Source organism: Mirounga leonina, unplaced genomic scaffold (assembly GCF_011800145.1).
Source record: "Mirounga leonina isolate KUSES-001 unplaced genomic scaffold, KU_Mleo_1.0 Mir_173, whole genome shotgun sequence".
In the NCBI taxonomy this organism is placed as follows: domain Eukaryota; kingdom Metazoa; phylum Chordata; class Mammalia; order Carnivora; family Phocidae; genus Mirounga; species Mirounga leonina.
This window is the reverse complement of record NW_023270447.1, coordinates 87273013-87300346: the sequence shown is the minus strand read 5'-3', so window position 1 is coordinate 87300346 and position 27334 is coordinate 87273013. Positions and strand designations below refer to the sequence as shown.

The following is a 27334-nucleotide window of genomic DNA, read 5'->3' as shown; positions in this document are numbered from 1 at the left end:
TAGCTCCCACCTTACGTTCCGAAGTTCCGAGGTAGAGCTGTCCCGTGATTCGTTCAACCTCGCCCCTGTGGATGGACGTTCCTGTCTCCATTACCTATTACTTTGTTTAATGGAGTGGCTTAAAAAGCTGCAACTTGCAGCAAAACAGCTATTCGCGCGCAGGCTGGTCTTGGCCAGCGTTGGGCAGACCGGACTGGAGGGAGAAAAGACTACTTACAGCCTGTGCCCCGAGGCGCTAAGGTTGGCGGACTTTGCAGGAGGCGGCGGGCGGCGGGGGGGCGGGCGCCTCGCCGCCTCCCACCTCCCGCCGCGGGGGGGCGCGCGCGGCCCGGTGCCACCGCTTCCGCCGGCGCCCCGCCCCCCGGGCTCGCCCCGAGCCCCGATTGGCTGCGCGGCGGGAGCGCGCCGAGTCAGGGGGCGGGCCCGCGCCGGCTACAAAGCGGCGAAGGTCACGGCGCGGCCGCCGCCCCGCGTCCCGCCTGCGGCCCTGGGACCCCAGCCCCGCGGCCCGCCGCCCGCCGCCCGCTGCCCGCCGCTCGCGCGGGGAACCATGGAGGGAGTGAGCGCGCTGCTGGCCCGCTGCCCCACGGCCGGCCTGGCCGGCGGCCTGGGAGTCACGGCGTGCGCCGCGGCCGGCGTGCTGCTCTACCGGATCGCGCGGAGGTGAGTGCGCGCGGCCCACGCGGCCTCGGCCCGCCGCCCTCCGCCCGCCCCGGCCCGCTCCGGGGCCGCACGGCTCCTCCCTGCCCGCGAGGCCGCGGCGTGGCGGTGGGGGCCCGGCCTGTGCGCCCACGCGCCGGGGCCCGCTGTGCACGCCCGCGTCCCCCTGGGGGCTGGGTTGGGCAGCTTCGCGGTGGGCAAGCGGCCGGGGAGTGCGTTCGGGGATCCCAGAAATGCGGGGCGGGCGAGGACGGCCAGCGCGTGGGTTACAAACTTCCTCCCCCGCGGAGACGCGTGCCTGCCGAGCCGCGGGATCTGCGGGGCCGCCCCACGCCCACCCCGACACCCGGCGCCCTGCGGGAGAGAGCCGCCGAGATGGCACTGCGCGCTCGTCCGCCTTCAGCCCTGCTCCGCGGGCACGCGTTGGAATGGACTGATGCTAGCTGGCCCTTTCTGGTCGGCGTACGCTGTCTCAGGCGTTGGTCTGATTTCATAGGGGCCCAGTCGGAGTCACGACCCCAGCAGCCCGTAGAGAAGGAAGCCCGGGGACAAAAGAGCTGAGTAAATTGTCATTAATTAGAAGAGCCGCCGTGTGAACTGAAGCCGCCTGGGCCTGGAGCCTGCATTGCTAACCCCTGGGGTACGCTACCTCCGGGAGCAGGAGAGCCTCCTGCTGCTGAGCTGGTTCCGTGGCTGCCCCAGCCCTGGCAGCGCTCAGTCATGCTGACCCCCGTGTTCAGAGCGGGCCTCTGAGGGGCCTCCGTGGTCAGGGATAAAAGCCGAGGGGCCTCTTGTTTGAGATGTGTCCGCCTCTGATCCAGCGGCAGATGACAGGGAAAAAAGATAGGGCTGGGAACAAATCCTAGGGACAGAGTGGGTGGGTTTGTGCTTTCAGCAAGGGACCCGCAAAGCTCAGATAGGAGGTAGGAGAAGAGAAGGCCTTGCCTGCAGGCGCTCAGCAGCAGGTGTGGCAGAGCTGGGATTTGAACCTGGGCAGTCTGGTGGTTCTTCGTTAACCGCCACCATGTGCTGCTTCTCACCCGAGGGAGAAAGAAGTGAGGGCGACTGAGTCACAGGCTTCCTGGAGGAGGAAGGGTAGGTGGGACATCAGCTGTGTCTGCAGGGTGAGCCAGACGGGCAGGCTGAGGAGGGGGTGGCCTCCCAGGGGAGGATAGGTGGGGATCGAAAGAGCTTCTAATTCAAGGGGTCCCTGACACCGCACGTCTCCCAGTGTTCCAGTTCCTGCCCAATTTCGGGAAGCTGGAGGGGCTTCCAGGACCAGCTGGTTCAAAGTGGTCATTTTATACATGAGGGAACTGAGGTGCAGGGGCACGTGGCAGTTTGCTCAGATTCCCAGAGGGTGTGGACAGCAGAGGGGAGTCCAGGGCCCGGCCTGTCTCCTGGACGCTGCTGTCTGCCGGCTACCCTGGGCTGGGGAATCCAAGGATCGGAGCCTGGGTCAGGCTTCAGGTGTGTGTGTTAGTGTGGCTGAGTTTGCTGGGTTTGCTCACTGTGCCTCAAGCCCCTGTGTCTTCAGCTGTGGCTGTTTTCAGGGGTCCTGTTCTTCCCTCCTGGGCTGCTAGGCACAACTTCCCCTCCCCCGGAGGTAGGAATCTGGAGCCTCGGGGCAGTGTCGGGCAAGCTGGTTCACGGGGACCCAGGAGGGTACCTGGGAGGCCTTTTCACTCCAGCGGCATGACACTGGACACAATGACTCTTGGTTGGGCTGAGAAGGACCAGACCTCTCCCAGAATGCTCTGAGATTTTCAAAAAGCACTGGCTTTTGTCTGGGCATCGTAAATTGGTCACTGTCCTGCTCCAGAAGCAAGACCAGCCCTGCAGAGACTGAGCCCTTCTCCCTCCAGCGTTGGGCTTATGCCCTTCTCTTGCCTCTGTTGAACAGCAGATCCACTCTAGCCCTTCAGCTCCTAACCAAGCCCCACACTCTGGGTCCTCGCTGAGCACGCGCAGAAGGCCACCACTGTCCGCACGGGCTGGGAGCCTGAATTCCGCTTCCCTGGGCTAGTTTGCCCTGCCTCAGGCGCTCGCGATGGCTGTCTGTTCCTGCCCCCACCCGACTGCTATCTCCGGACTCTGCTGCTCCGCATTGTGTCCAGGATCTTATCTTCTGCCAGCATATCCCTGCTCAGGGCCTCAGGGGCCTCCCGTGGCACCCATGGGTGTTTGTTGGATTATCTCCTTTCTGGGGTTTGGAGACGGAGAAGAGCAGCCTCCCGGGTTAAGTTGCAGAGCCTCATCCTGGCGTCCAGAGTCCCTGTCTCCCGCCCACCTCTGGCCACACACTCCGGCTGCTAGCTGAGGGGCCACCACTCCCTGGATGCACGCTGGGTGTCCCCTCCCCCTTCGGCCCGGCAGCCCCGCCTGTTTGAATGCCATCTGCTCATTGTGCCCTGCTGACCAGCAAACCCGTTCCTTAGGGTAACGGCAAATGCTCTGCGTGTTGGCCTCCTGTGACATCTGTGACCAGCTGCCCTGTGAACTTGTCGTTCTCGTCCTCTTGTCCAGGTCAGAAGTGGAGAGCCTTGCTCATTTCAGTCTCCCTACAAGCCTAGCGTGTGCTCGGGAAACACAGGTTGTGCTGAGGTGAAGGAGGGCAGTCCGCCATCCCCAGGCCAGGTCTGCCCCCAGAGAGGTGGATTTGGGGGCTTTCTGGCTTGGTGCTGGCAGGACTGCCTTGAGGCTGGGCGGGAGGCCTGGAGGCACCAAGTTGCTCTTTGGTGCTGCGGCCCCCGGGGGCACCTGCTCGGACTCTCCCGGCCGGATAGGACGGCATGTGCTGGGCACGTGGGGCACAGAGGAGCAAGTGAGGAGCCACCTGGGTGTCCAGCAAGGCCCCCCCTCACCTGTGAAGCTGTCCTGTGCGGTCTTTTGGGGCCCTGCCCCTGGTTCCTGAGGGAACCAGCCTGACTCTCATAGAGCCCATCTGCCAGACTTCATGCAGCCAGCACACAGCGCCCAGAGTCATAAGCTGCCGGCCGGCCCCTCTCGGGGGAGGCTCGGCACTTCTTGGGGCCTGGTAGACACGAGTCTTCCCCAGACGCTAAGCCCACTTGGATAGGGATGAAGCCCTATCCTTGGGCCTCCTCTATGTGACACGGTGCTAGGCTCCCAGCAGGTGTCGAGGGTGTAGAGCTGCATCCCTCAGAGTGGTGGGCTCACTCCTAGGACAGACGCCCCCGCCGCCATCTGTAGGAAATATCAGGGCATGAGCTTCGTTTTAACTAAACGTCCATCAGAGCTGATGGGGTGATACCATTGTTGAGAGCATGTGTCCTTCTTTTTTCCCCCAGCTTGTGTGTTTAAAAGGGCTTGTAGGGGCACCTAGATGGCTCAGTCGTTAAGCGTCTGCCTTCGGCTCAGGTCATGATCCCAGGGTCCTGGGATCGAGCCCCACATCGGGCTCCTTGCTCAGCGGGAAGCCTGCTTCTCCCTCTCCCACTCCCCCTGCTTGTGTTCCCTCTCTCGCTGTCTCTCTCTCTGTCAAAAAATAAATAAAATCTTTAAAATAAAAAAAAATTAAAAAAGGGCTTGTGGAGGGGTGGGTCTGGAGCATGTAGCTGCCCCTTGCTTCTCCCAAGGGGCCTACCCTGCTCCTGGCTGCTTCAGGCCTCCTCTCGCTCCAGCAGAGCCCAGGAGCTCGGCACGCAGGTAGCAGAAGCTGGACCCTTCTAGACCCTCCTGTCTGCCCACCTGCTGGGGCCCAGCCTTCCTCCCTCAGGCGGCCTGACTGCGGCCCGTCTCACTCTTGCCTGTAAGGACAGGCTGTCTTACTACCTTAGACCTCGTCCACTACTCAGTGGTTTGTCCTACAGCCTCCCTGGGGTGGGGATTGTTGGCTTGAGGAGAAGGGGTTTGGAGGTGTCAGGAGGGGACCTGGGGGGGGGGGCCTTTCCCTGGGCAAGAGCAGGACCAGTGCTAAGCTGGCTCAGAATAGAGAGACCCTAACACTCCTTTGTCGGGCCTGTTATAGGTACAGGTGGAGGCCGAGGTGGGTGCAGCCCTGGGAGGAGCAGCGCTGGTGGGGGGCTGACACTCGTGCCCAGCCCCCCAGCGCCCACTGGCCCATCCGCCGCTCCCGGGCCCTGGACCCTTTGAGGACTAGCCACATAGGAGCTGTGGGGAGGACTCGGTGGCCGGGGGACCCCCGCCCCGGACAGGGATTGCCACGGATGAGAGTGACAGGAGCCAGAGCGGCTGGCTGGCCCCGGGGACCAGAGCTCATCCCCCCGCCTCCCCTTCCTGCCCCCCGCTTCCAGGCCGGGCTCATTTCCTGAGCAGCGGAGCTGGAGTTTCAGAGTGGAAATGGTGGCTTCCTGGGGCAGGAGGGGCTCCGGGGGCTCCCTGGGGCCGAAGCCGCAGGTCCTGCTCGCCCGCATGGGTCCCCAGGGCCAGCGCCTTTACCTCCTGCCTGGCTCGCCCTTGATGCTGAGGCTGCAGGTTCCTCTGCTTGGCTTCTCTCTAGAGGCCAGGCGTGGCCTGGTTTGGGGGGTAGAGGAGGCCCATGGTGAGGATGGGGGGGCCCCGGGGGCAGGAGAGAGAGATCTCTCGGCCTGCGCCATCACAGAGACACCTGCAAAGCAGGTACAAGTTAGCAAAGGGCAGGCCAAGTGCCCGCATCTCGGCGGGGCGGGTTTCCACGCCGCTCGCCCTGCCTGGCGCCGCTCCCACCGCTCTCTGCGCGGAGCCCAGGGAAGCTGTCCAAGGGCCTTGCGCCAACCACCTGCCAGGCTCAGCGCTTTCCTAAATGCCCTGGTTTGATCCTCTCGGCGGCCTCCGTTTGGGGCAAGGATTATCGTTATCCTCATTATCCCCAAAGCAGTGGAGGGTCCAGGAGGTGGGTGACTTTGCCCAGAGGCCACACTGCACAGCCATGATCGCCGTGCTGTGCGGCGGGGCCGTTTCTAGGCCTTGCTCTGGCCTCTTGCTGTTGACAAGATGCGGCGGTCCCTTGTCCATCACGAGGGCTTTGGCCTGAACCGGGGCAGGGAGTGCGCTGCTGTGGTTGCCGGGGGCGATGCAGGGTGCCCTCTGTACCCTGGGGCCCTTCCTTGCATATCCTCCTCTCCCCCAACCCCTTCCCAGCCTCACGACCATTTTTTTTTTTTTTAAAGATTTTATTTATTGGGGCGCCTGGGTGGCTCAGTCGGTTAAGCGACTGCCTTCGGCTCAGGTCATGATCTCGGGGTCCTGGGATCGAGCCCCGCATCGGGCTCCCTGCTCGGCCGGAAGCCTGCTTCTCCCTCTCCCACTCCCCCTGCTTGTGTTCCCTCTCTCGCTTTCTCTCTCTCTGTCAAATAAATAAAATCTTAAAAAAAAAAGATTTTATTTGAGAGAGAGAGAGAGCACGAGTGGGGGAGGGTCAGAGGGAGAAGCAGACTCCCTGCTGAGCAGGGAGCCCGATGCGGGACTCGATCCCGGGACTCCAGGATTATGACCTGAGCCGAAGGCAGTCGCTTAACCAACTGAGCCACCCAGGTGCCCCTCACAACCATTTATAAGCACTTACGCTGGCATTGTTCAGTACTTCCCACCCTTGACATGCTCTTGTCCCCAGGTGGCAGGTGGTTGGACTGAGGCCTGGACAACCCTCATAACCTGCCCATGGTCAGTAGGGGGCAAGGGAGGGGCAAGGCCAGGAGGCAGCTGCGGATCCAGGAACTTCCTCCAAGGCCCCTGGCAAGCCCAGGGACAGGAGAGTGACCGAGCTGGCCCTTTGCATTACAGAGCACCTTTATGTGTCTCGTGTCCTCGGATCATCGTAACACACGGATGCACGGGTTCTATGATCGCTCGCACTTGGCAGGTGCAGGCCCAGCTGGGTGAGAAGGAGCTTCCTGGGGCTCACATCTAGAAGTTGGCAGAGCCAGGGCCTCTGGCTCGAGGAAGCACGAGGTCGTGGCTGCCCATGGCAGCAGGGGCCCAGGCAGTACCCCAGAGCTGGAGGTGGCCTTTGGCGGGGGGGACAGGGGCCGTGAGGGCAGGAACCCAGGGCTCAAGTAACTGCCGCCCATTGCCTACATGGTTTCTAGATCCCTGGGACTGGGGGGTTTGTTGGGCAGTTGCTCTACTCCCCCTGGCCCCCGCCACAGCCAGTGAGGTGGGCGGAGGGGCCCAGAGCACAGATCCCCCAGTGTCTGGGCCGGGATTATCCTGCAGACCCCACCTGTCACCGCATGTGTGGCCAACCAGGGCCACTGTGGATTGCCTGCCCTGTACCCCCCAGCAGGGACGCTTGGCTCCAGTCTGAGCAGCTGTCTCTAGTCCCCGCCCCTCAGTGTCCTCGGCCTCCATCTCTTGGGGTTTTCATCTGTGGAGCACAGGAGGCTCCTGCCATCTGGAAACGCCCAGAGGAGCACCGTTTCCACAGCCCAGGGACAGGCCCAGGGTCTGCAGACCTCAGGAGGGTGGTCCTAGGGCCTGGCCCCCTGTTGCTCCCCCTGCCTGAGCCCCAGGACGCTGGGAGCTGGTGGCCCTGGGTTCCCACGTAGACCAGCAGGAGCCAAAGGGTCTGGTGCATCTTCAGCTGTCCCCGTGGTGGGGGGTGGAGCCTGTGGCCTGAGGAGAAGCTTGACCCTGCCTCTGCCTCCTTGCTGGTCCTCCTGGTGAGCCCTCAGCACGCAGCCAAGCCCCTCACCGAGTCATTTCCTCCAGCCCGCTGTGTCTGCGGCTCTGGGTCCCACGTCCTGCTTTCTGTGCTCTTTCTCGGGTCCCCGTAGCACGCGAGGCAGAGCTCTTCTGGCTGACGCGACCCTGTCCTCGTCCACAGGATGAAGCCGACACACACCATCGTCAACTGCTGGTTCTGCAACCAGGACACGGTCGTGCCGTACGGGAACCGCAACTGCTGGGACTGTCCGCACTGTGAGCAGTACAACGGCTTCCAGGAGGTGCGGGCCCAGGGAGCCGGGGTGGCAGGGTCACGCTGCTACAGGTGGAGGCTCGGGGTTCGCAGCCGGCTCTTTCTGGCTCCGACGCCCCTTGCCTGCCTTGCGTCAGGCCAGGCGTCGGCAGGCTCCCCGCGGGCCGTGCTCGGCCGCGACCGCCCAGCTCTGCCACGCCACCGGGCTCTGCTGCGGGAAGACTGCACGCACAAACCCAGGCGGCCAGCCCGCGGGGTGCAGGTTGGCGGGGTGGGGGGCAGGCTGCACTCGGGGGGCTCCACGTGAAGCCTCTTCGGAAGAAGAGCTCCCGCCGCTGCGTGTAATGAGATCCGCCACCTCTCGTCTGGAGTGGCGCCGGCTGGGGCGTCTGCCCTCCCGCCGGCGTCGGTGGGGCTGGGCTCCCCCGCTGACTCCCGTCCCCCCCCCCCCCCCCCGCCCCCAGAACGGCGACTACAACAAGCCCATCCCCGCCCAGTACCTGGAGCACCTGAACCACGTGGTGAGCAGCGCGCCCCGCCCCCGCGCGCCCGCGCAGCCGCAGCAGTGGGTGAGCAGCCAGGTGCTGCTCTGCCGGAGGTGCAGCCACCACCAGACCACCAAGATCAAGCAGCTGGCCGCCTTCGCGCCGCGTGACGAGGTGAGGTGGGCGTGAGGCGGGGGAGGCGCGCACGGGCCCCCTCCTCCCCCCGTGTGGCTGCAGCCGTCGGGGCTCCGGGCCTGGGCACCTCCTGGGGACCCCGGCGCCTGCCAGAGGGGTTTGTCCCCGTGCGGGGCTGGGGGGGTCCTTGGGCTCCCGCGCGGGCCCTGTCGGAGCCGTCGGCGTCCGTGTCCCTGGGTCAGTCTTGTCCACTGGCTGGGCAGGCGGTTTGCTCCGGAGTTGGCGGAGGACGCTCCCGGCTTCCGGGAGAGGAAACTAGGTCAGAGAGAGAGCACAAGCAGGGGGAGCGGCAGGCAGAGGGAGAAGCAGGCTCCGCTTCGCCGAGCAGCCCGGTGTTAGGAGCTCGCCAGGCCTGGTTAGCTAGCATGGCCCAGCTGCCTGCCCCCCGCCAGGCCTCGCCCTGTCTGGGGGTTCGCTGACCACTGGAGAAGAGCCCACATCTCCCACGGTTCTGTCGGCGGGAAGGAGTACAGCACAGAGCCGTGGCTGGGCAAGGGGGAGATGGGAAACCTGCATAAAGAAGGGAAGACGTGCAGTTTGGCAACCAGAGCAGTCGTTCTGGCATATTCGGTCCCAGGGAGAGACCAAACTGATAAGTCTCCTGGCCACTGCAGACTGCAATATTTGACTCCCCTGGGGAAGGGGAGGTAAGTTGCTGCATCTCTGGAGGGAGGAGGGCTGAGACTCGAATCTGGGCTCTTTTCTGAAGCCCAAAGGACCCTCCAGCTCCCACGAAAGCCCTTGACTTTAGTGTTTTCTGGGCCCTTGGTCTTCGGGGGAGGGCAGGCCCTGCCTCTGGGTGGTTCTGTCTGCATCTAAGTAGCGTCAGCCTGGAGCTATTTCTCCTGTGACTCACCTGCCTTCCTGGAGCCCAGGAGTGGAGCCTGAAGCAGGGCCCATGACCCAAGCCCCTGGCTTCTGGTGCCTCCCGTGCGGCCACAGAAGCTGGCTAGAGAGGCCCCTGTCGCCCGTGGGCCCCTTCCGTGGGCCGGGCTTGCCGCTCGGGCGCCGGCATCACCGCAGGCAGTGGGCCGTCAGTCCGGTCAGGCACCACCAGAAGCAGGTTCCAGCAGGGACGCCTTGCTCGAGGTCGCCCCCGAGGACGCTGAGCCGCTGTTGTGCCCCCACCCCCCGCAGGGCAGGTACGACGAAGAGATTGAGGTGTACCGCCACCACCTGGAGCAGATGTATAAGCTGTGTCGGCCCTGCCAGGCGGCCGTCGAGTACTACATCAAGCACCAGAACCGCCAGCTGCGCGCCCTGCTGCTCAGCCACCAGTTCCGGCGCCGGGACGCCGACCAGACCCACACGCAGGTTGGAGCGGGGCCCCCCCGCTGCGTTCAGGGGCTCACACCCTTGAGTGGGGCAAGAAACCCCGTGCGTGGAGGGCAGCTCTTCAGAGCCTAGAGCCTTCCCAGGGGCCCCATCCCACCCTGTCCCCATCCCCACCTGTCCCCAGGCCCCTTCGTGTCCTCAGCCCGAGCAGGGGTCCCAGGAAGAGTGGCTCAGGGTCGTGTTGCATTTGTGTTTGTGCTCTTGAGCGGGGGCTTGTCAGGGCCCTGCTGTACGTGGCTGCTGCCCCGACACCGGCATGTGTCCCCCACAGCACCCTTCGTGGTGGGTCTGCCCTTCGGCCCCGTGACCCCCGGGTACAGCTGGAGACCAAACTTGGGGAGTTAACTAACTTGCAGGGCGCTGCGCACCAGATTTGAACCCAGGACTATCTTGCTGAAAGTGTTTTTAATTATTATCACTACACTAGGTTGATGGAATGTTCTGGTTTAAAAACTCTAACGTGAAGCAGGTGCATTTAGAAGTAAAACCATCCACCCCAGGGGCGCCTGGGTGGCTCGGTTGGTTAAGCGTCTGCCTTCTGCTCAGGTCATGCTCCCAGGGTCCTGGGATCGAGCCCCGCATCGGGCTCCTTTGCTCGGCGGGGAGCCTGCTTCACCCTCTGCCTGCCACTCCCCCTGCTTGTGCTCTCTGTCTGACAAATAAATAAAATCTTAAAACAAAACAAAAAAAACCCACCCACCCCAGAAATATTCCAGGCTGCACCCAGGCCCCTGACCACAAGGCCACAGCCCCGGCCCCCATGCCCACTTCTGCATAGTCGGAAGCCAGACACTCTGACCTTTGGCCTTCCTCCTCAGCACCGTGTTCCTAGACCAGACAACTTATTGCTGTGTTCTTTTAACTGCATTTTGGCCTGAGTTATCTCTGTGTGTAGTTAAGAGCATGATAGGAACTTTTGATGAGACCTTGACAAAATGAAAAACGTACTAGAAAAAACAGGTCACCGTGATATCAAAAGGGTTTCTCTAAAGAACATAGCAGAGCAGTAGCCTACCTAGCGTAGTGACTTCTGCGGTGGATGAAGGCCGAGAAAGGAGACAGATCAGTGGAACACAGTAGTAAACCTAGAAACAGCTGGGAGTACGTAAGAATTTAAGACCCAGTAAAGACACTGTCTCTGACCATCAGGAACCAGGTGGATTTTTTTTTCCCCCCAAGGGGGGCTTGGACTCAGAACCCTGAGATCAAGACCTGAGCTGAGATCAAGTCAGACACTTAACTGACTGGGCCACCCAGGTGCCCCTGGAACCAGGTGGATTCTACAGCAAGTGCTCTGGTGCCCTGGCCAGACCCCCACGCAGGGCGGGCACTGGGAATGGCTTGTCGGTGGTGCTGGCCATCTCGCTAACCAGTCTCTCTTGGTCCCTCAGAGCTTCTCATCCGCGGTGAAGGCCCCGGTCCAGGTCATCATGCTCCGTGCCCTCGCCTTCCTGGCCTGTACCTTTCTGCTGACCCTTGCACTCTATGGCACCAGCAACCCCTTTGCCCCAGAGGCCACCCTGCCCCCAGCCCTGCTGCCCGGTGGCAATGGCTCAGCCTCACCCGACAACAGCACCGCCCCGGGGGCCGAGGGCTGGCAGCAGCTGCTGGGCCTGCTGCCCGAGCACGCGGCAGAGAAGCTGCGCGAGGCCTGGGCCTTCGGGCAGAGCCACCAGATGGGCGTCGTGGCCCTGGGCCTGCTCACCTGCCTGCTGGCCATGCTGCTGGCTGGTCGCATCAGGTGTGTGTGGAGCCAGGCGGGGCGGGACTCGGTGGGAGGAAAAGCTCCGTGGTGTGGCTGGAGCAAGACATGGTCCCTCTTCTCTGGCAGCTGGGAGCCAGGGTGGGGGGGGGGGGCAGAGGAAACAAGTGTGACCTGCCCAAGGGAGTGGTGGCACTTAGAGCTGGCCTGCCCCTCCCTGCCGTGCGCTTCGGCCACGTGGCATGCTTGTCCCCCTCAGGCTCCTCGCCTGCAGAGTCGGGGTGGTAATGACCACCTACCTCTCCGGTTGTTGGGGGACCAGGTGGGTCCCTGGCCCCCCCGTGCACTTGGAGACTGTACTGAATGGTGTCTGCGTCATGCCAGTGGCTCCGAGGGATGGTCCTCAGGCCGGCTTTACAGGCTGGGATCTGGAGGCCCATTCAGAGTCACGCAGCATGTGGGTGTGGGAAGTGGGAGTCAGAGGCCCCTGCTCTCCTCTTGGCCCTGGACTCTGACCTCTGAGCAGGGTCAGGGATGGACGTGGGAGGCTGGAAGGGGCAGGAGGGGGTATGTTCTTACCCTGCCCGTCCTGGGCCCTCACCGCCGCCCCTCCTCTCTCCCACAGGCTCCGGAGGATCGATGCCTTCTCCACCTGCCTGTGGGCCTTGCTGCTGGGGCTGCACCTGACCGAGCAGTACCTGCAGGCCGCCTCACCCGGCTGGCTGGACACGCTCAAGTTCAGCACCACGTCCCTGTGCTGCCTGGTGGGCTTCACGGCAGCAGTGGCCACAAGGAAGGCGACAGGCCCGCGGAGGTTCCGGCCCCGAAGGTCAGAGAAGCAGCAGTGACTGCGGGGGGAGGACAGACGGACGGACAGGCCCGGAGCAGGGCCCCTCTGACTTGCGTCTTACCTGCCTCACTCCTGCCCTTGCCCAGCCTAGTGCCCCCTGTCCTTCCAGCACCACCAAGCCACCCTCCCAAGTGCCCTCTAGCTGCCCACCACTGCCGCCGTCTTTCTGGCAAAGACCCCGTCAGTGCCCCGAGACTGGATCACGGGCAGCACCCGCACGGCCTGCCTCTGACCCAGGGCCTCCAGCTGGCAGCTCCAGGAGCCCCCACCCTGGCCGCGTCCTTTCCCTGGTTCTTACACCGTGGGTGAGCGTCGGGTCCCTGCCGCTCCTCTCACTTTGCTCCATCCCTGAGCCCCTCGCTCGGGCTGGTGACAGTGGCTGTGGGCTGGGCCCTTGCCGCATGGCCTCCTTAGGCTGCTCGGCGTGGGCAGGTGCTGCTGAGCAGGGGCCGGAGCAGAGCCCCACCCCCCCCCCCCCCGGTCCCCACATCACTTCCCTGGTCCATCCTTCTGGGCCTGACGGTGGTCCGGCCAACCCTCACGGAGCCGGGGAAGCAAGAGGACACAGGGCTGCGCCCCCGGGTTTACAGTTCGCTTGCAGCTCCAGGACCTTCCTGAGACCCATGGTCCCTCAGCCTCCTTCCCCAGGAATGGAGAACACAGTTCTTGGGTCCCTACTGGGCCTGACCATGAGTGTGTGGGGCGAGGCTCTTGAGGGAGACAGTAGAGAATCCTGCTGCTCGAATGGTCAGCAAGTGTCTTCTTAGCAGCCAGGCTGCTGGGGGAGTTCACCCAGGTGGGGATCCGAGCAGTCTTTTCTTTATTCACCTATTTTTGGGGCACTGCTATGGGCTAGACAGAACCAGGGCACACACGTGCTGCTCCCTCTTCTGAGACGCAGCTGCTCTGCCCTTAAAAGCCAGGGCCCAGTCCTGGTGGCCGAGCCCTCCGCCCACCCCTGCAGGGGCTGGGGTGCAAGCCTCCCTAGCAAAGGCTGCCCCACCTGGCAGTGGGGGCCTGAGTGCTCTTGGCCCGCTCCCCTACCGCGTGCCTGGGATGTCCCGTTGCCTCCACTCAGCCCCCGTATGGTGCCTGGGGAAAGTTGTTGCTCCCTGCGGATAGCACGGGGCAGGGGCCCAAGAGTGACACACGTGACACTGGGTCATTTGTCACCTTCTCTCTCTCTGGCCTGTCACTACCCTCCTGGCTCCTGGCACTGCTCATGGAGGCCACTGAGGCTCCCGCGTTCCAGTTCCCTGTGGGGCAGGCGGAAGGGTGGGGACAGAGCCACCGCTCCCGGGGAAGCACGCCTGCTACTCACTAGCTGGTTCCAGCCAGGCCCCGGGCTCTTCCCAGCCTCAGTTTACCATCTGTGAAATGAGAGGTGGACCTTTCTCCAGGGCCCCTGAGTGCTGCCCTTGACGTGGACACACTGTGGACGCGGAAGTGCCGCCCACATGCAGAGGAAGTAGTTAGCCTAGGGTGCCGTCTCTGAGTGCTGTCCCTGCAGGTGGCGGCCCAAGGCTGTCTCTGTCCTGCATTCTGCACTCTGATGACTCCTGCCAGGGCCGGTGTGCCCTGCCACTCATCATTCTGAGCATCAGTCCCCCTCCAGTTGGGACCCCAAGGATGCCAACCACTCCCCTTTACACATCGGAGCCGGGGGAAGGCAAAGCAGATGACGTGCACATGAGGCTCATGTGAGCCTGAGGGGCAGGTCGGAGAGCACCCTGGCCAGGCCCTTCATGGAGCCTGGGCCCCACCGTCACAGTCTTTCTATGCTCTCGGGTCCTAAGAAGCCACCCCGCCCCACTCACATGCGTGTGCGGCAGCCCTTGCCCCGCCCTGGCACCCGGGTGGGTCTGGAGCTGCCCCCTTAGGCGTGTGGCCCCCGATCAAGCCCCTGCCTGGCTGGGCTCGGCTTGTTCTCTGCAGAGGGTGAGGTGCAAGGTGACTGACCAGGAAGGAGGAGTGGGGAGCCTGGCTAAACTGGGAGCGAGACCTGCTGGCCTGGCTTGGCTGTTGGGCGGTGGGGGGGGGGGGGGGGGACGGCCCGCCCGCTGCCTGTCCCTTCACCCCCATCAGTCTGCCCGAGAGGGGAGAGGAGGCCACAGGTACCAGGCCGAGAGCCAGTGGTCTGGCTGTGCGTGCCCTCGTACACGGAATCTCCCGTTTTCAAGGCAACGGACAGTGTGATGCTAATTACTGCTTTTCTTGGCGTTGAGTAGAAGCAGGACATCTGTGTGTATGTGTGTATTTAAGTTAAATTATTTATAATAACCATAACCAGCGCTCTCGCTGGCCAGGAGCCCCTGCTGAGCAGATGTCTTTCCTGCCCTCTAGCGGGGGGGTGGGGGGAAGTCACCCTCATGAGATGAGCCTCATCAGAGCGCGGCTTCCTGGGCTTTTTAGAGTTCTGTGTGACTTTTTAAAATTACGTGTCTGTCCTTTCATTATTTGGAGCATATTTCCAGCACCTTCTGATGTTTACTGGCAACAGCTGAGGAAGTGCAGGCAGCACTGGGATCGTGGCTTATTAACTGGAAATGTGTCGCCCTACCCCGGACCTCTGTCCCCTCCACTGGGGACAACTGTCAGACCACCTGGGGTCGGGGTGACTGTCTCCAAGACGTGAGGGAGGCCTGCTTGGCTATCTTCTCTCTCCGAGTCTGGGGTCCCCACCATGGGCTGAGCAACTGCCTCGACGCACCCGCTCGGGGAGGAGCCCGTGTCCCTTCTGTCTGTGACGCTTGCCAAGTGGCTCGCCTTCTCTGGTTGTGTAGCGCACCTGCGGAGGATTGGCCGGTGACTCTCTTTGCTGTAACCGTAACTCCTGGCCGTAGATGTCGTGTTTTTATGCTGTATTTTCAATAAATGCCTCCGGGGCTCTGCTTTTACCGGTGGGCATCAGGTACCATGTCTTTTTTTGTTTGTTCTTTCACGTTCCTTCAGAGGCTTCGGGGCCGGGGCAGGGGACTTCGGGGCACAGGCATGCCCACAGGAGTCAGGTTTGGTTGCTGGCGACGCGGGGCCCAAACGGCTCGGGGCCCGGCTGTCCTCCGTGCCCTGCCGGGTCCTCTTTTCCCCCATCTCAATAAACTGCTGCCTAAAATGTAGTCCTTCTCTCCTTCCGTTCCCATCTCGGACCGGGATTGGATCGAAAAAGACCGGCCGGCCCCCTTAGTGTCAGGTGGGACATGGGACAGCCGCCTGCCCCGTCCCAGAACCCATTTATTCCAGTAAGCGTACAGACTTGGATTCGGGGCTGAGGGCCTCTGTGAGATGGGGTTTGAGGGTGCAGGGTGGGCTGTGGGGGGTTGCTAGCCAAAGGAAGCGTCGATACTTCTGAGCCCTCTGGAGCCTGGCAGAGGTTCCCAGGGACCGGCTGCTGCGGAGCCGTGATGGCGGCTCCCTTGGCACTTTACAGAGGATCTGCCAGGTGACTGATGTCACTGCGTGTCACAGCAGGAGGGCTCGGGCCAAAGAACTGGCTCCTTAGGGCCAATGTTCTTAGTGGAATTAGAGATTGGGAACAGCTCCTGTGCCACATTGGCTGAGAGACTCGGGTTTGAAGCCCTGGGGCGGCCCCAGGTGTGAGCAGGATCTGGGAAAAGCAGGGAAGAGCTGGAAAGACCCTGGAAGCTTCTCCTGGGCACAGCTGACCACCTCTGAACCCTGCAGCCCGACGTGGAGCCTCTTCCCTCACTTGCCCGGGTTGGGGGGGACACGCTGTGGGCTCTGCGGTAGGGGGTGGGCACAGGAGGCCCTGTGCAGAGTCCTGCTGCCATCTGCTGGACAGGCCTAGACGTGCCCTGCCCCCACCCGGTCCTGGGGAGGTGCAGGGCCCGGCAGGGGACAGAACTTCAGGGCGAGGAGAGCAAGCTGACCAAGGGCCCCAGTGCGCCTTCCCTGCCCCCACAGCGAGTGAGGTGCCCCCCCCGCCGACCTCTGGTTCTTCCCCCACAGTAGTGGCGCCATCCTGCCACATGGTATTACAGTTCTACAGTGACAACACCAAATCGATCTGTGTAGAGACAAAACCTTCCTCAGGTGTCTGGGGGTCAAGGAAGTGGGTGTCCGACAGGCTTGGGCAGAACAAGTCAGCATGCGGAGTGCGGGCGCGTCCAGCCTGGAGTTGGCCAGATCCTTCTGGTGATTGGCTTGATGAGTTCCTGCCACAATTTCCCCATGTCCCCCAAACCTGGGGGCCCTGCCTTTGGTTCTGACATCCACGTAGCCTCGTGGCGCTTTGGAAAGCATTAAAAAGGTCCCATGATTCTCTAGGAGGGCAACGATGGACCCCACACTTGCCTCCTAGAATTTATTTAAAGCAAGGGCTGGGAGTGAAAAACAGGGAAATGAGTGGACTATAGTTTGGCTAGCGGTGCCCTGAGCGTTTGGTCACGAGGGGCGCGGGGTGGGTCCCTTGGCAGGCCCCCGGCTCTGCTGCAGGGCCTGAGCCAGCCTGCCCGTCCATCAGCACCTTGTCCATGGCCCCAATTGTCCCTTGGGACTGAGGTAAGGCTGGACCTCCCCCAGCTCCGTCCAGACGGCGGACTAATGTATTAACTGCCTCTGTCCCTCTCCTCTCTCTGTAATCGGTTGCCTTAATCAGAAGCATGGTTGACAATCTGGCTTGGGGCCACCAGGTCCTGTTGTGTGATTTGTCCCATTCTCGAGTTAAAGAGACACTGTCACCTTCTGTCTTTTGGGCAGCCTTGCGATCGTTTACCGGTCTTTTCTAAGCTTGAGTTAGGCTTGTGTCCCCCAAGAGCCTCTTCCCGGGGATCCCCAGCCTGGCCGCCTCCCCCTCCGCTCTGCAAGGGGCTTTAGACGAGTGTCCAAGACCAGAGAGCAGTAACGGGATTCCCGGAGCCGGGCCCTGGGGAGCAGGGGGCTCCCTGAGCTCAGCCGCCCTGTCAGGAGGCTCTGGGCACGGAGCACAAAGTGGCCAGCGGGAGCCCAAGGCCTTTGGCCTTCATTGAGTGCCTGGCACGGGGTTGGGCATTTTTGCTTCAAGGTGAAGGGTTGGCGTGAGGTTGGCAAGGGCGACAGTGTCACTTTAATACCGAGACTAGTAGTGGAACTAGTTTGCTGTGAAGCCGAGGGGTGGGTGGGATCGGAGGGGGCATGCAGGGAGGGGTGGGTCACGCTGGCTCCTCCCAGCCACCCGCTCCTAATGGCGTGAATGTGGTCGGACTGCTTTTCTGCTTCAACTAACGCACGCCTCCCTGGGACCCCGGCTCCGGCCCCACCTGGCACCAGGGGAGAGGGGACAGGGGACGGGACCTGGGCGGAGGCCGCAGCCTCCAGAGCCACCCAGGGCTGACCCTCCTCTTCTCTCCCGTGCCCGACGGGCTCTTGCAGGTATTTCCCACGCGACGCGGCCGGCCTTTTCCCCACGAGCCCCAGCCTGGCTGTGCCCTGCCCGAGCACGGGCCCTTCGCCGTCTCTGTTCATCCCCACCGCACCCGGCTTCCTGCCGCTCGCCAACCAGCAGCTGTTCCGGTCTCCTCGACGGGCCTCACCCTCGTCGCTGCCAGGCCGCCTCAGCCGGGCCCTCTCGCTGGGAACCATACCCTCCCTGACGCGGGCAGGTAAGAGGCGCTGGACGCGGGCGGGCAGAGCGGGGCTGGGCGCGGGGCGGGAGGGTGCTGAGAGCTCCTGCCCTAGAGACAGGCGGAACTGGGGTCGGATCCCGGGGCGCCCATTCGGCAGCTGCCTCGCTCCTCTGAGCCTCGGTTTCCCTCCAAGAAAACGAGGTTAGTAGCAGAACCCGCCTGTGGGTGTTCGTGGCAAACTGAGGTGACACATTCAAAGCACCTTCTGGAAGGGCGGCAGGCACTCGGTAGGCATCCACACACGTTGGGCGTTGTCTTTCACCACCACTCTTACTGTCGTTACTACTGCCGTTGTTTTGAGATCTTGGGGGCTGGAAAATTTGCCCGCATTTACTGAGTGCTTGCCGCACGCAGGCCCTGGCGTGACCGAGACCTGGTCCTTGTCCCGAGAGTCTCATCCTTCACCTTTTCCAGCAGGATTTTCCCGGGAAGTCAGTTATAAATTAAATCCAGTGTTTCCTCCTCGGAGCCTGGCAAGCTCTCTGTGATGGCCCTCGGCGCTCTGGGAAGCCACCTGGGCAGACTGGGCTTGCCTCCTCCTCGGGCTGCGTCCTGGGGGCTGGCTGCGTGGGTGGCAGGTTTGGGAGTGGGAAGCCACGAGGCAGGATCCCAGCCTCCAAGAATGTGGATGCCATCTCGGTTAATCCAGGCTTGATAATCTGCAGTCGGTGTCTCGTTTAAGCCCCTCAGCAGCTCCACCGGGCTGGGAGGCTCCAGTTCCAGTCAGATGCCCCTCTGAGCTTCAGTCTCCCCCTGTGACTTGCCCAGGGTCCCACTGCAGGCTGGGCTTTGTGCCGTCATCTGGCTCCTGAGCTCAGGCATCCTCCTGGGTAGAGGGTGGGTCACACCGCAGGAGGGACAGGTCATAACGGTGGGTAGGGTTCAAGGCCTTTGGGGTAGGGCCGAAGGTGTGATTGCCCTGAATATAGACGCCCGGACTCCAGATAGTTCTGTGTAACCAGAAGTGAGCTGGCTTGCTGGGCGAGCTGCCCTCCTCCGGGAATGGTCATTCAGCAGAGTTCTTGATCCCCTGCCTGCGGCCCTGGGGGTGGGGGTGACCCTGGAATTCCCTGAATGTGGGAACCTGACAGGCCCAGCAGCTGGGCCCTTCCCCTAGAGTGTTCTCTGGAGCTGTCCCATCAGGCCTTCTGGGTGGGGATGCGGGTGGGGCTGGTTGGGGCCAAGGTGGGGACAGGGGCCCAAGCTCCCAGGCCTCTGTAGGACCAGCTCACATCGGGTCCTGCCAGAGCCTTCTGATGGCCGTCTTAGGGACAGAGATGCAGACTGTGGGAGAAGTCTGCCTCTTGTTTTGCTCTTTAAAATATGAAATGACTGGGGTGCCTAGCTGGCTCCCCAGTCAGTAGAGCATATGACTCTTGATCTCAGGATCATGAGTTCAAGCCCCATGTTGGGCATAGAGCCTACTTTAAAAAAAAAGAAAGAAAAAGAAATGACTCCGGTTAATGTCTACGGGGTGAAAGGCAGGGACTTGACCTCCGAGGGGCACCTTCCTACCCCTCCTGTCCCCTGTAGTCAAGCTCAGGGTTGAAAAAGTGAGCCCCAGGCTCCCTACCACTGCCCCTCCCTCTGGAGAAAAGCTGCCGGTCTGATGGAGGCAAAATGGGGGTGCTCAGACTCCCCCATCACCAGCCGGGCTGGTGATGGTACACGCACCATGGTGGTGTTGTGAGCACGTGATGTGGGCAACCGAAGTGCCAGGAACCATCAGCGGGGCGCAGCCAAGCAGGCCCCCAGCCCATGACCCTGGGAGGGTCTAGAGCCAGAGGCTGTGCCTCAGGGCTGAGATGGGCATGATGTCAGGGAAGCTTCTAGAACAGGGCCGTTAAAGGCCATTTTGCGTATATCCCGAGTTCATACTCGGATGGTTTTCCTTTTCCCCCTGAACAGAGATGTCCCTGTCTGTTCCCTGTGGCCCTTGAAGAGAACGTGGGGAGGGAACAGGCCGACTGCTGAGGGCACCAGGAGCAGCCCTGCCCTGGGCCCCACACTCCCGGGACGACTCCCAGTGCACTCTGACCCCGGGGGGCCGAGCTGGGGGGCTCCCACTTCCAGTGCCTTGGAGCGGTGGGTGGCATTCCAGAGCCGGCGCAGGCCGTGGAGGCAGGGTCTCCCACCCATCGTGGAGGACCCGCAGCCTCCCTGTTGCCCTGTGGGGCTGGAGGCAAGGACAGCAGGGCAGTTGTGAGACGCGGGCTGGTCTTGGAATGTCTGGTGATGGGTGGGATCCCAGGGTCTCCCTGCTGGGGGCGTTGAGGATGAGTTTCTGCAGCTCCTTGGCTCAGGTAACCAGGACGCGCTGGTGGTCCGGGGCTCAGGCGCCAGGCCAGGTTCCTGTTTCCTGTGTGTGTCTGTCTCTCTCTCGCCCTACTCGCCTCTGCTCCTCCCTGCTTCCAGCCTCATCCCTGCGCCCCTATAGCTCATGCCTGGCAAAGAGACTGCTCTCCTGGCATCTATAGAGCAGGTTCTGGAAAGGACTCTGTGCTTGGGCAACACGGGCACCCTTACCCAGACACGGGTTGACCTGGGTCTGTGTCCCTGGGCCTTGTGGGGGAAGGGGCAGGCAGCCGCTGTGACCGAGGGACCCTCGGAGACCCGAGGGTGGTGAAGCAGCAACCGCTCGGGACGGCACGTGGTGGCCGCTGGATCTTTGCACACTCAGCTCTCAGCCGAGCGCTGGGGGAACATAGGATACGTGGGGGGGTGTCTCTGCCCTCGGGGTGCACTTGGCTGAGGAAAAGCAGCATGTTCGGTGCCCCCTGAGGTGCAGCACGGCCGGCAGGCGCAGGTTAGTGGAGGGGAGGACCCCAGAAGGCTGAAGGAGTAGCTATGGGGGCAAGGGGCCGCTGTGGGTTTCTTTCTCTGCAAGCTGAGAGCGGGCCAAGCGGATCTCTCCTCAGTGAGAGACGCAGTCAGTTGAGGGCGCGCGTTTTTGTGAAGGCCTGACGTGAGTGACAAAGGTTAAGTGTCAGCAGAGCGGGGACTGGAGAATGGAGGGGGTGGGTGGCTGTTGTCACCACGGCCCGACACGTGTCGCCCTTCTCTTTCCTCTCCAGACTCGGGGTATCTGTTCAGTGGGAGTCGCCCCCCGTCTCAGGTGTCTCGATCTGGAGAGGTTCCTGTTTCAGGTAAGGAGGACGGGGAAGCTGCTTTCAACGGGGGCAGTGCGGGGCCGGGGTTTCCAGAGCATCCTGTGGGTGGGACAGCAGTGTGGTTAAGCGTGAGCTTTAGGGTCTGACAGGGGCCTGTGTTCAAGTCTCAGCCCTGTGCCTCCCAGCTGTGCAGCCCTGGGCAAGTGACTCACAGCGCTGTGCCTCGCTTTCCTCTTCTGTGAAATGGGCGCGGTAGTTTCCAGGATTTGATACGATGCCGTCACCCTTACCAGTGATGACTGACGGAGACGCACACTCAGGATCCCGCCAGGAGCGGGGCTGGGGTTCGCTGACCCTAGTTAAGTCAGGAGTGCCCTTGGGGCAGCAGGGATGTGGTGAAGGGTCTGTGATCCTCTGCCCTCCCTCAGCCCCCAGCAGGCTTCCCTCTGTCCCCCGTCTGGGTGCAGCGTTGCCTTTCTTCCCGGGTTACTAGGGGAGAAGCCCCAGGAACAAGGCAGCCATAGCAAGGGTAGCCGCGACAGTGGGGGACGCTCACGCCTTGTCTCCAGTCTTACCCGAAATCGTGGTCTCTGTCCTCCTGCCCTCCAGATTACTTCTCTCTGCTGTCGGGATACTGCCCCTCTTCCCCACTCCCTTCCCCGGCGCCTTCCGTGGCCGGCTCCGTGGCCTCCAGCTCTGGCTCTCTGCGTCACCGCAGGCCCCTCATCAGCCCAGCCCGGCTCAACCTGAATGGGCAGAAGCTGCTGCTGTTCCCGTCACCCCCCGGGGAGGTCCCCAACACACCCAGCAGCTCAGACGAACACTCGCCCCACAACGGCAGCCTCTTCCCCATCGAGCCGCCCCAGGTCCCCCAGAGATCGCCGGCACAGGACACGAAGCTCACAGTGGGTACGACCTGCTGACCGCCGCCCCCCCGCCCCACCCCCCCCGGGAGTCGGGAGAGCCCAGCTGAGCTGTGACAGTGCCTCTGGCCCACAGGTGTGGGATGAGCCGGCACTGGGCCTGTCCTTCCTCTTCCCCAGGCACGTGCAGCCACTCTCCCAAGCTCCAGACACTCCCCGCCTGCCTTCTGGTGACCTTGAACCGTCCGAGACATTGCCCTCCGTTGGCTGATTTTATTTTCTTCTTTTGCAATTGACCTTGAGGGTCCTTTGTTCCTTGGGATGGATCAAAAACGCATCATACCCTGCTAGCCTGCACCTGTCTGGTTGCAGATATTTTTGTTTTGCTCAAATGGTGGTGTTCTGCCAAGCATTTTTTTTTAATTTATTTTTTATTTTTTTTATTTTTTATTTATTTATTTTTTTAAAAGATTTTATTTATTTATTCATGAGAGAGAGAGAGAGAGAGGCAGAGGGAGGAGCAGGCTCCCAAGGAGCAGGGAGCCCAATGCGGGACTCGATCCCAGGACCCTGAGATCATGACCTGAGCTGAAGGCAGACGCTTAACCATCTGAGCCACCCAGGTGCCCTTTTTTTTTTAAAGATTTTATTTATTTATTTGAGAGAGAGAATGAGATAGAGAGAGCATGACAGGGGGGAGGGTCAGAGGGAGAAGCAGACTCCCTGCTGAGCAGGGAGCCCGATGCGGGACTCGATCTCAGGATTCCAGGATCATGACCTGAGCCGAAGGCAGTTGCTTAACCAACTGAGCCACCCAGGCGCCCTCTGCCAGGCATTTTTAAAATTTTTAAAGTTAGGCCTCAATGTGTGGATTTGCTGTGCCTCTTACAATGTCAGAAGATCTGGCCACAGTGGGTCTGGATACTGGCCAGACAGGTGGAAGGACAGGTTGAGATCCCACATCCCAGCCTCGGCCACCCCCGCCCCACCTCCCGAAGCCTCGCTTGTGGCCACCATCTGTCAGCGCCCGTTGGCCATGGAGTTTGCTGCTCCTGATCTAAAACCAGCTCCCCTTCGTGGCAGCCACACAGCCGGGATATCAACGAGGCCCTGGCCTCCCGTTGCCCAGGGTAGGGCAAGTGGGCTGGGACGGGCAGGGCTGGCTGGCCACATCCACGGACGGTCCAGGGACTGGAGGTAGCGCTGCCCCACGTCCGTCCCTGGGGGTGAGCTGTGCACATCCACCGAGACACCCCTTCTCTCCGCAGACATGAGGTCGGCGCCAGAAAGAGGCAGTGCCTGCAGTAGCCGGTCCATCAAGAAAGAGGACGACTCATCTCAGTCGTCCACCTGCGTGGTGGACACCACCACCCAAGGGTGCGCGGAGGAGACCGCCGCCTGGCGAGGTCTGTGCTCCGACCTGGGGGTGGAAGGCAGGGGGGCGTGGGGGCCGCGGGGCTGCAGCCCCCCTCCCCTCCTGGTCTGTCTGGGACCCTGAGAGAAAAAGCCCTCCAGGCTCTTGAGTGGCGAAAGACAGTGAGTTAACCCGCCCAGCACCTTCTGGGTCCAGCCACCCCTCGGCAGACAGCAGCCCATCCTCGGATCAGGGTCTGGATCCGCTGCCGCACCCTGAGTACCCCAGAGCCCCGTGTGGGCTCCTGTCGCTAGCACAGACGCAGAGCGCTTCGGCCCCCACGCAGGGTCCCCAGGGGACGCCAGCCGGGAGCGCCGCAGGGCAGGGAGTGACATCAGATCCTGGTTCTTTGAAGTGCCGGGCACCCAGTGGGCATGCAGCAGTCAGCCCGGGGGACCCCGGGGGAGCCCGGGGGACACGTGTGTGGAGAAGATGGATGGACAGGGGTGCGCAGATGGTTTTGAGCTGACCGGAAATAGGTGCTTCCCCCACATCCGGCTGGTCTTGGGTGTGACCCAGCAGCCGCAAGACCCAGAGCACAGACTTGGGGCCGGGAACCCCAGCCTGGAGCCTGGGCAGGGTACTCCTCACTCCCCTAGAGCCCCGTTCCCTGTCTATGCAGTGGGAGTCGCACTGCTGACCCCTCACCAGGGTACCGTACAGGGCACCCTCACCCAGGACCTGCCTGGTAGCGCGGGCTCGGGAAATGAGGCGCCTCTGGGGAGGCAGGACTTGACCAAGTGACCCCAGGCGCAGGGGTCTTCCTGGCCTCTGGGCCCCACAGCAGCATCTCTGGGAGGGCTGGGCCGGTGGTCCGCTGCACGGCGACCCCGCCACCCACAGGTCCTTCTTCTGACCTTTGCCCTCTGACTGTGTCTCTTCACCGTCTCTCTCAAGGTCGTTTCAGGCCCTCCCTGGTCCGGGGCCTCCTGGCTGTGAGCTTGGCCGCCAACGTGCTCTTCACCTCGGCCTACCTGTACCAGGTCCTGCGCTGACCTGCGGTCCGCGGCCTCCCAGCGCCCAGAGGGGCTCAGAGGCGCCCAGGTGCATGCTGCTCCCACCACTGCCGGCCTCGGAGCCCCCCCAAGGGGCTGCCTCCGCTGTCCTCTCCAGGGCCCTTGACCTCGCTGGGCCAGTCCTGTCCTAGGGATCCCTCCTCCTCACCTAACAGGCCGCAGGGCTGAGCGTGGTCCGTGAGGTCACTCTCCTCCCTGCCTGTCTCCTCAGCTGACATCACTTGTGTTTGGTGCTGACCCTGATCCCGAAGCCAGGGATCCCCGAGGGGCGGCAGGGCCCTGGGGCCCCCTCCCCCACTGCCCAGCCCGCCGGGCAGGACTACTACTACTGTAAGTGCAGCAGGAGCTGGCTGCCTCCCGACGCTGCGCTGCGGGCCGGGACACGTCTCCGTACTGTGCTCTGATCCCACGCAGCCGCCTCAGGTTCCGTGGGGAGGAGGGAGCGACGGTCCCTGTGTCACTCCTCCTCAGTCCTGCCCGGGGAAGAACAGAGCCCTGGGGCAGGCCCCCTCAGGACGGGCATCCCCTGCCCCTGTCTTGCCCTGTCCTATCAGCTCTAGGCCCGGCCTGCCCTCTGGCTCTTCTGGCTGGGCAGGTGGGTGCCCGGGGTCCCCAACCCAGGGCCCCTCAGAGTTCTAGTGTAAGCACCTCCGCCCACCCCCGCCAGCCTCCCTGCTGCCCTCTCGTGCCCCCATTTTATTACCTCTAGTGACCTTCCCAGGCAGCAGCCCCGTGGCACTGAGAACACTAGCCAGGGCCCACCCACCTCCCTTCCAGGCCTGCGCTTCTGGGCCCCTCCTCCATGCACTGCCCACAGGGGCCTCGCTTGAGCCCTCAGCCTGCATCGCCCTGCAGGGCGGGCCCGGGACAGCCTGCGGGTCTCTGAGGAGACCGGACCCCGCCCCTGCCCTGCCACCAACCTGGCCCCTTTTGGCCCCCGAGGCCCTGCTTCCTTCCTCCCTTTCGTTGTACTGTCACTGTGGGCTCAGTGTGACCTCGGTCTCCAGGCCACCTCGGCTGGCTTTCCCTCCCACCCCCCTCCCCTCAGGCCCTGCCGCTGCCGTGCCGACTGCCACCACAGATTTGCCCCCCACCCCTGCCTTTGGGCCGGGGTCCTGTCCTGCCCCGAGCAGAGGAAGGGGGGCCCTTGGTCTGGCGCAGGGACACACCCCCCTCCCGCCGTGCTGTGAGGAACGAGTGTGCGTGTGCCTGTGGCCCTCAGAGTCCCCCCGCCCCCGCTGCCCTGGGCCCGGGCCGCGGGCCTGGGCCGCGTGTGTGTCCTGCAGGCGCCCGCGCCCCTCGGGGGGGGCCTGGCGGTCTTGGTGAATTCTGAGATTGCCTGGTGGGAGGGTGGTGGTCATGAGGGCAGGAGGAAGGGTCTTTACCATTCAGGGATAAAGTTTAGTTTTATTTTTCTATACATTGTTGCCAGGTAAGGCATTCTGCGGGTCAGCAGGATGCCCTCAGTTCTCCCTGCCAGGGAGCTTTCGTTTTTTTAAGCCTTGGGTGCTTTTTTAGTAATTTTTTTTACCATGTGGGGAAGGAGTTGCTCTGACTTCCCCCTCTCTCCTCTTCCCCCCAGTCCTGTCCTGAGAGCTCTTTCCTGCCCCGTCTCCCACCCCAGCAGCTGGGGCCTGGGGGGCCAGGGGCCGCACCCGAGTCCCACTGCCAGAAATGATGCCAACATGGAGGTGGTGCTTTGGGCCTCCGTTTGTAGAGTGGGCATGCGTGTCAAGTTTTTTAATTTTGTTTTTTTTGCCTAACAAAGCCGAACTCCATTCCCGAATACCCTTCCTCTGTGGCTCTGAGGAAGCCCCAACACAGAGTGCCCGCCCCTCTCCTCTCGCCCCTCCTGGCACCCCGCAGGGGCAGGGGAGAAGCAGAGTGGGGAGGGGGGCTTACTTATGTTTTCTTTCAAACAAAAAACACAACCTTATTTTTCTTTACAAAAGCAAAAAAGGAAACCAAAAAAGATACCAACCTTTGAACTATATACCTCAGTCCATCTGGTCTTCATTCTGTTCCCTCGGGCGGCTCAGGCCTGCGGGAGTGAGGAGGGGTCCTGGATCTCAGCCCCGCAGCCAGCGAGAAGTGATTTCTCTCCTTTCTTCCATATGGAGTTGAGAGTGGGGTCCTGGGGCTTACGGTGGCTGTCGCCGTGGCAAGTACAGCGTGACCGTGTCCCCAGGAGGTGAAGGGATTTGAAACTAGGTGACCCGCTGCCTGGGGGCGGGGCGGGGGGGCGCTGGGCGGGCAGGGCAGACAGGAGTTTGCTGAGCACAGAGTCAAGGAGGGTGTCCCGGGGGACATGTGAGTGAGGGCTCAGGCAGAAAGCCTGTCCCAACCAGCAATCCCCAACCTGACCCCAGAGCTGCAGGGGCGACAGACCTTGCTTTCTCCTGAGCCCCCTCCCCTCTGCTGACCCTCCTGGCAGCTAGGCTCGGCGCTGACCCCCCACCCCCCCGAGGTGTGCAGACAGACACAGCCCAGCCTGGGTGAGGAGGCCAGGCTTCAGGCCCAGCGAGGGCAAGTGGCAGGGTGGGTCCCGAGAAAGCGCTCGAAGGTGCCCCAATGGACCCACGCTGAGCCAGAAGCGCAGGGGTGGCCCTGGTCAGTGTGCCCTGGACGGGCTCTGTGCTCGGGCTGCCTGGTGACTGTGTGGGGTCTGCATTTCTGTGGCCTCACTCGAACTCTGAAGGCGCGGGCGTGAGGGAGGCTGAAGCACAGCACGATGCAGAGGGGCAGCCCAGCAAATGTGAGCAAGGGGAGGCGGGTGGTGGGTGGGTGGTTCTCGGGGGCCATTCAGTAGGGTCCTGGGCTGGGCCAGTCACCCGTGGCGCCGAAGCTGGTCCTCTGCGATGGCAGGGCCAAGCTGCTCACAGGTGGAACCTCAAACAGACCGCAGAGCTCACTGACTTTGAGGGTGCTTGCCGTGCCCCCTGAGGCCATGACCAGCCTGCAAGGTGTGTGCGCAGGACAAGCCCGCGGCTCCCACAGGTCACCTGCGTGTCCCCTTGCCCCGGGCTCCCTGGGCCCTGTGCCATGAGGAGGGAACCAGACTGGCGGTGGGAGAGTCCGTCCCAATGTGTCGGTTCTGTGAGGCGTTCTCCTCCTTCCCTAGATGTGTTCATCTTCTACTAACGTCTTCTGTTGCTTTCTTATAAATGGGAAACACGTTCATTGTAGAAAACCTGGAAATACCA

General features: G+C 62.6%; 1 protein-coding gene across 1 annotated transcript; it reads left to right on the top strand.

Annotated features, from left to right (window-relative positions):
• The first annotated feature begins 475 nt into the window (after window positions 1-475).
• TMEM201 (transmembrane protein 201) lies at window positions 476-26272 on the top strand. The gene is made up of 11 exons (XM_035019856.1): window positions 476-663; window positions 7448-7568; window positions 8005-8199; window positions 9358-9534; window positions 10947-11296; window positions 11883-12086; window positions 17475-17704; window positions 20803-20874; window positions 21448-21747; window positions 22970-23107; window positions 24013-26272. The coding sequence occupies exons 1-11, from the start codon at window positions 551-553 to the stop codon at window positions 24108-24110; spliced, it is 1998 nt and encodes a 665-aa protein (XP_034875747.1). The 5' UTR covers window positions 476-550; the 3' UTR covers window positions 24111-26272.
• Window positions 26273-27334: the final 1062 nt, after the last annotated feature.

Coding starts and splice junctions, on each gene's coding strand:
- TMEM201 (XM_035019856.1), top strand. CDS start 551: ATGGAGGGAGTGAGCGCGCTGCTGGCCCGCTGCCCCACGGCCGGCCTG. Junction 12,087..17,474: donor CGGAGGTTCCGGCCCCGAAG/GTCAGAGAAGCA, acceptor GGGCTCTTGCAG/GTATTTCCCACGCGACGCGG. Junction 20,875..21,447: donor TGGAGAGGTTCCTGTTTCAG/GTAAGGAGGACG, acceptor CCTGCCCTCCAG/ATTACTTCTCTCTGCTGTCG.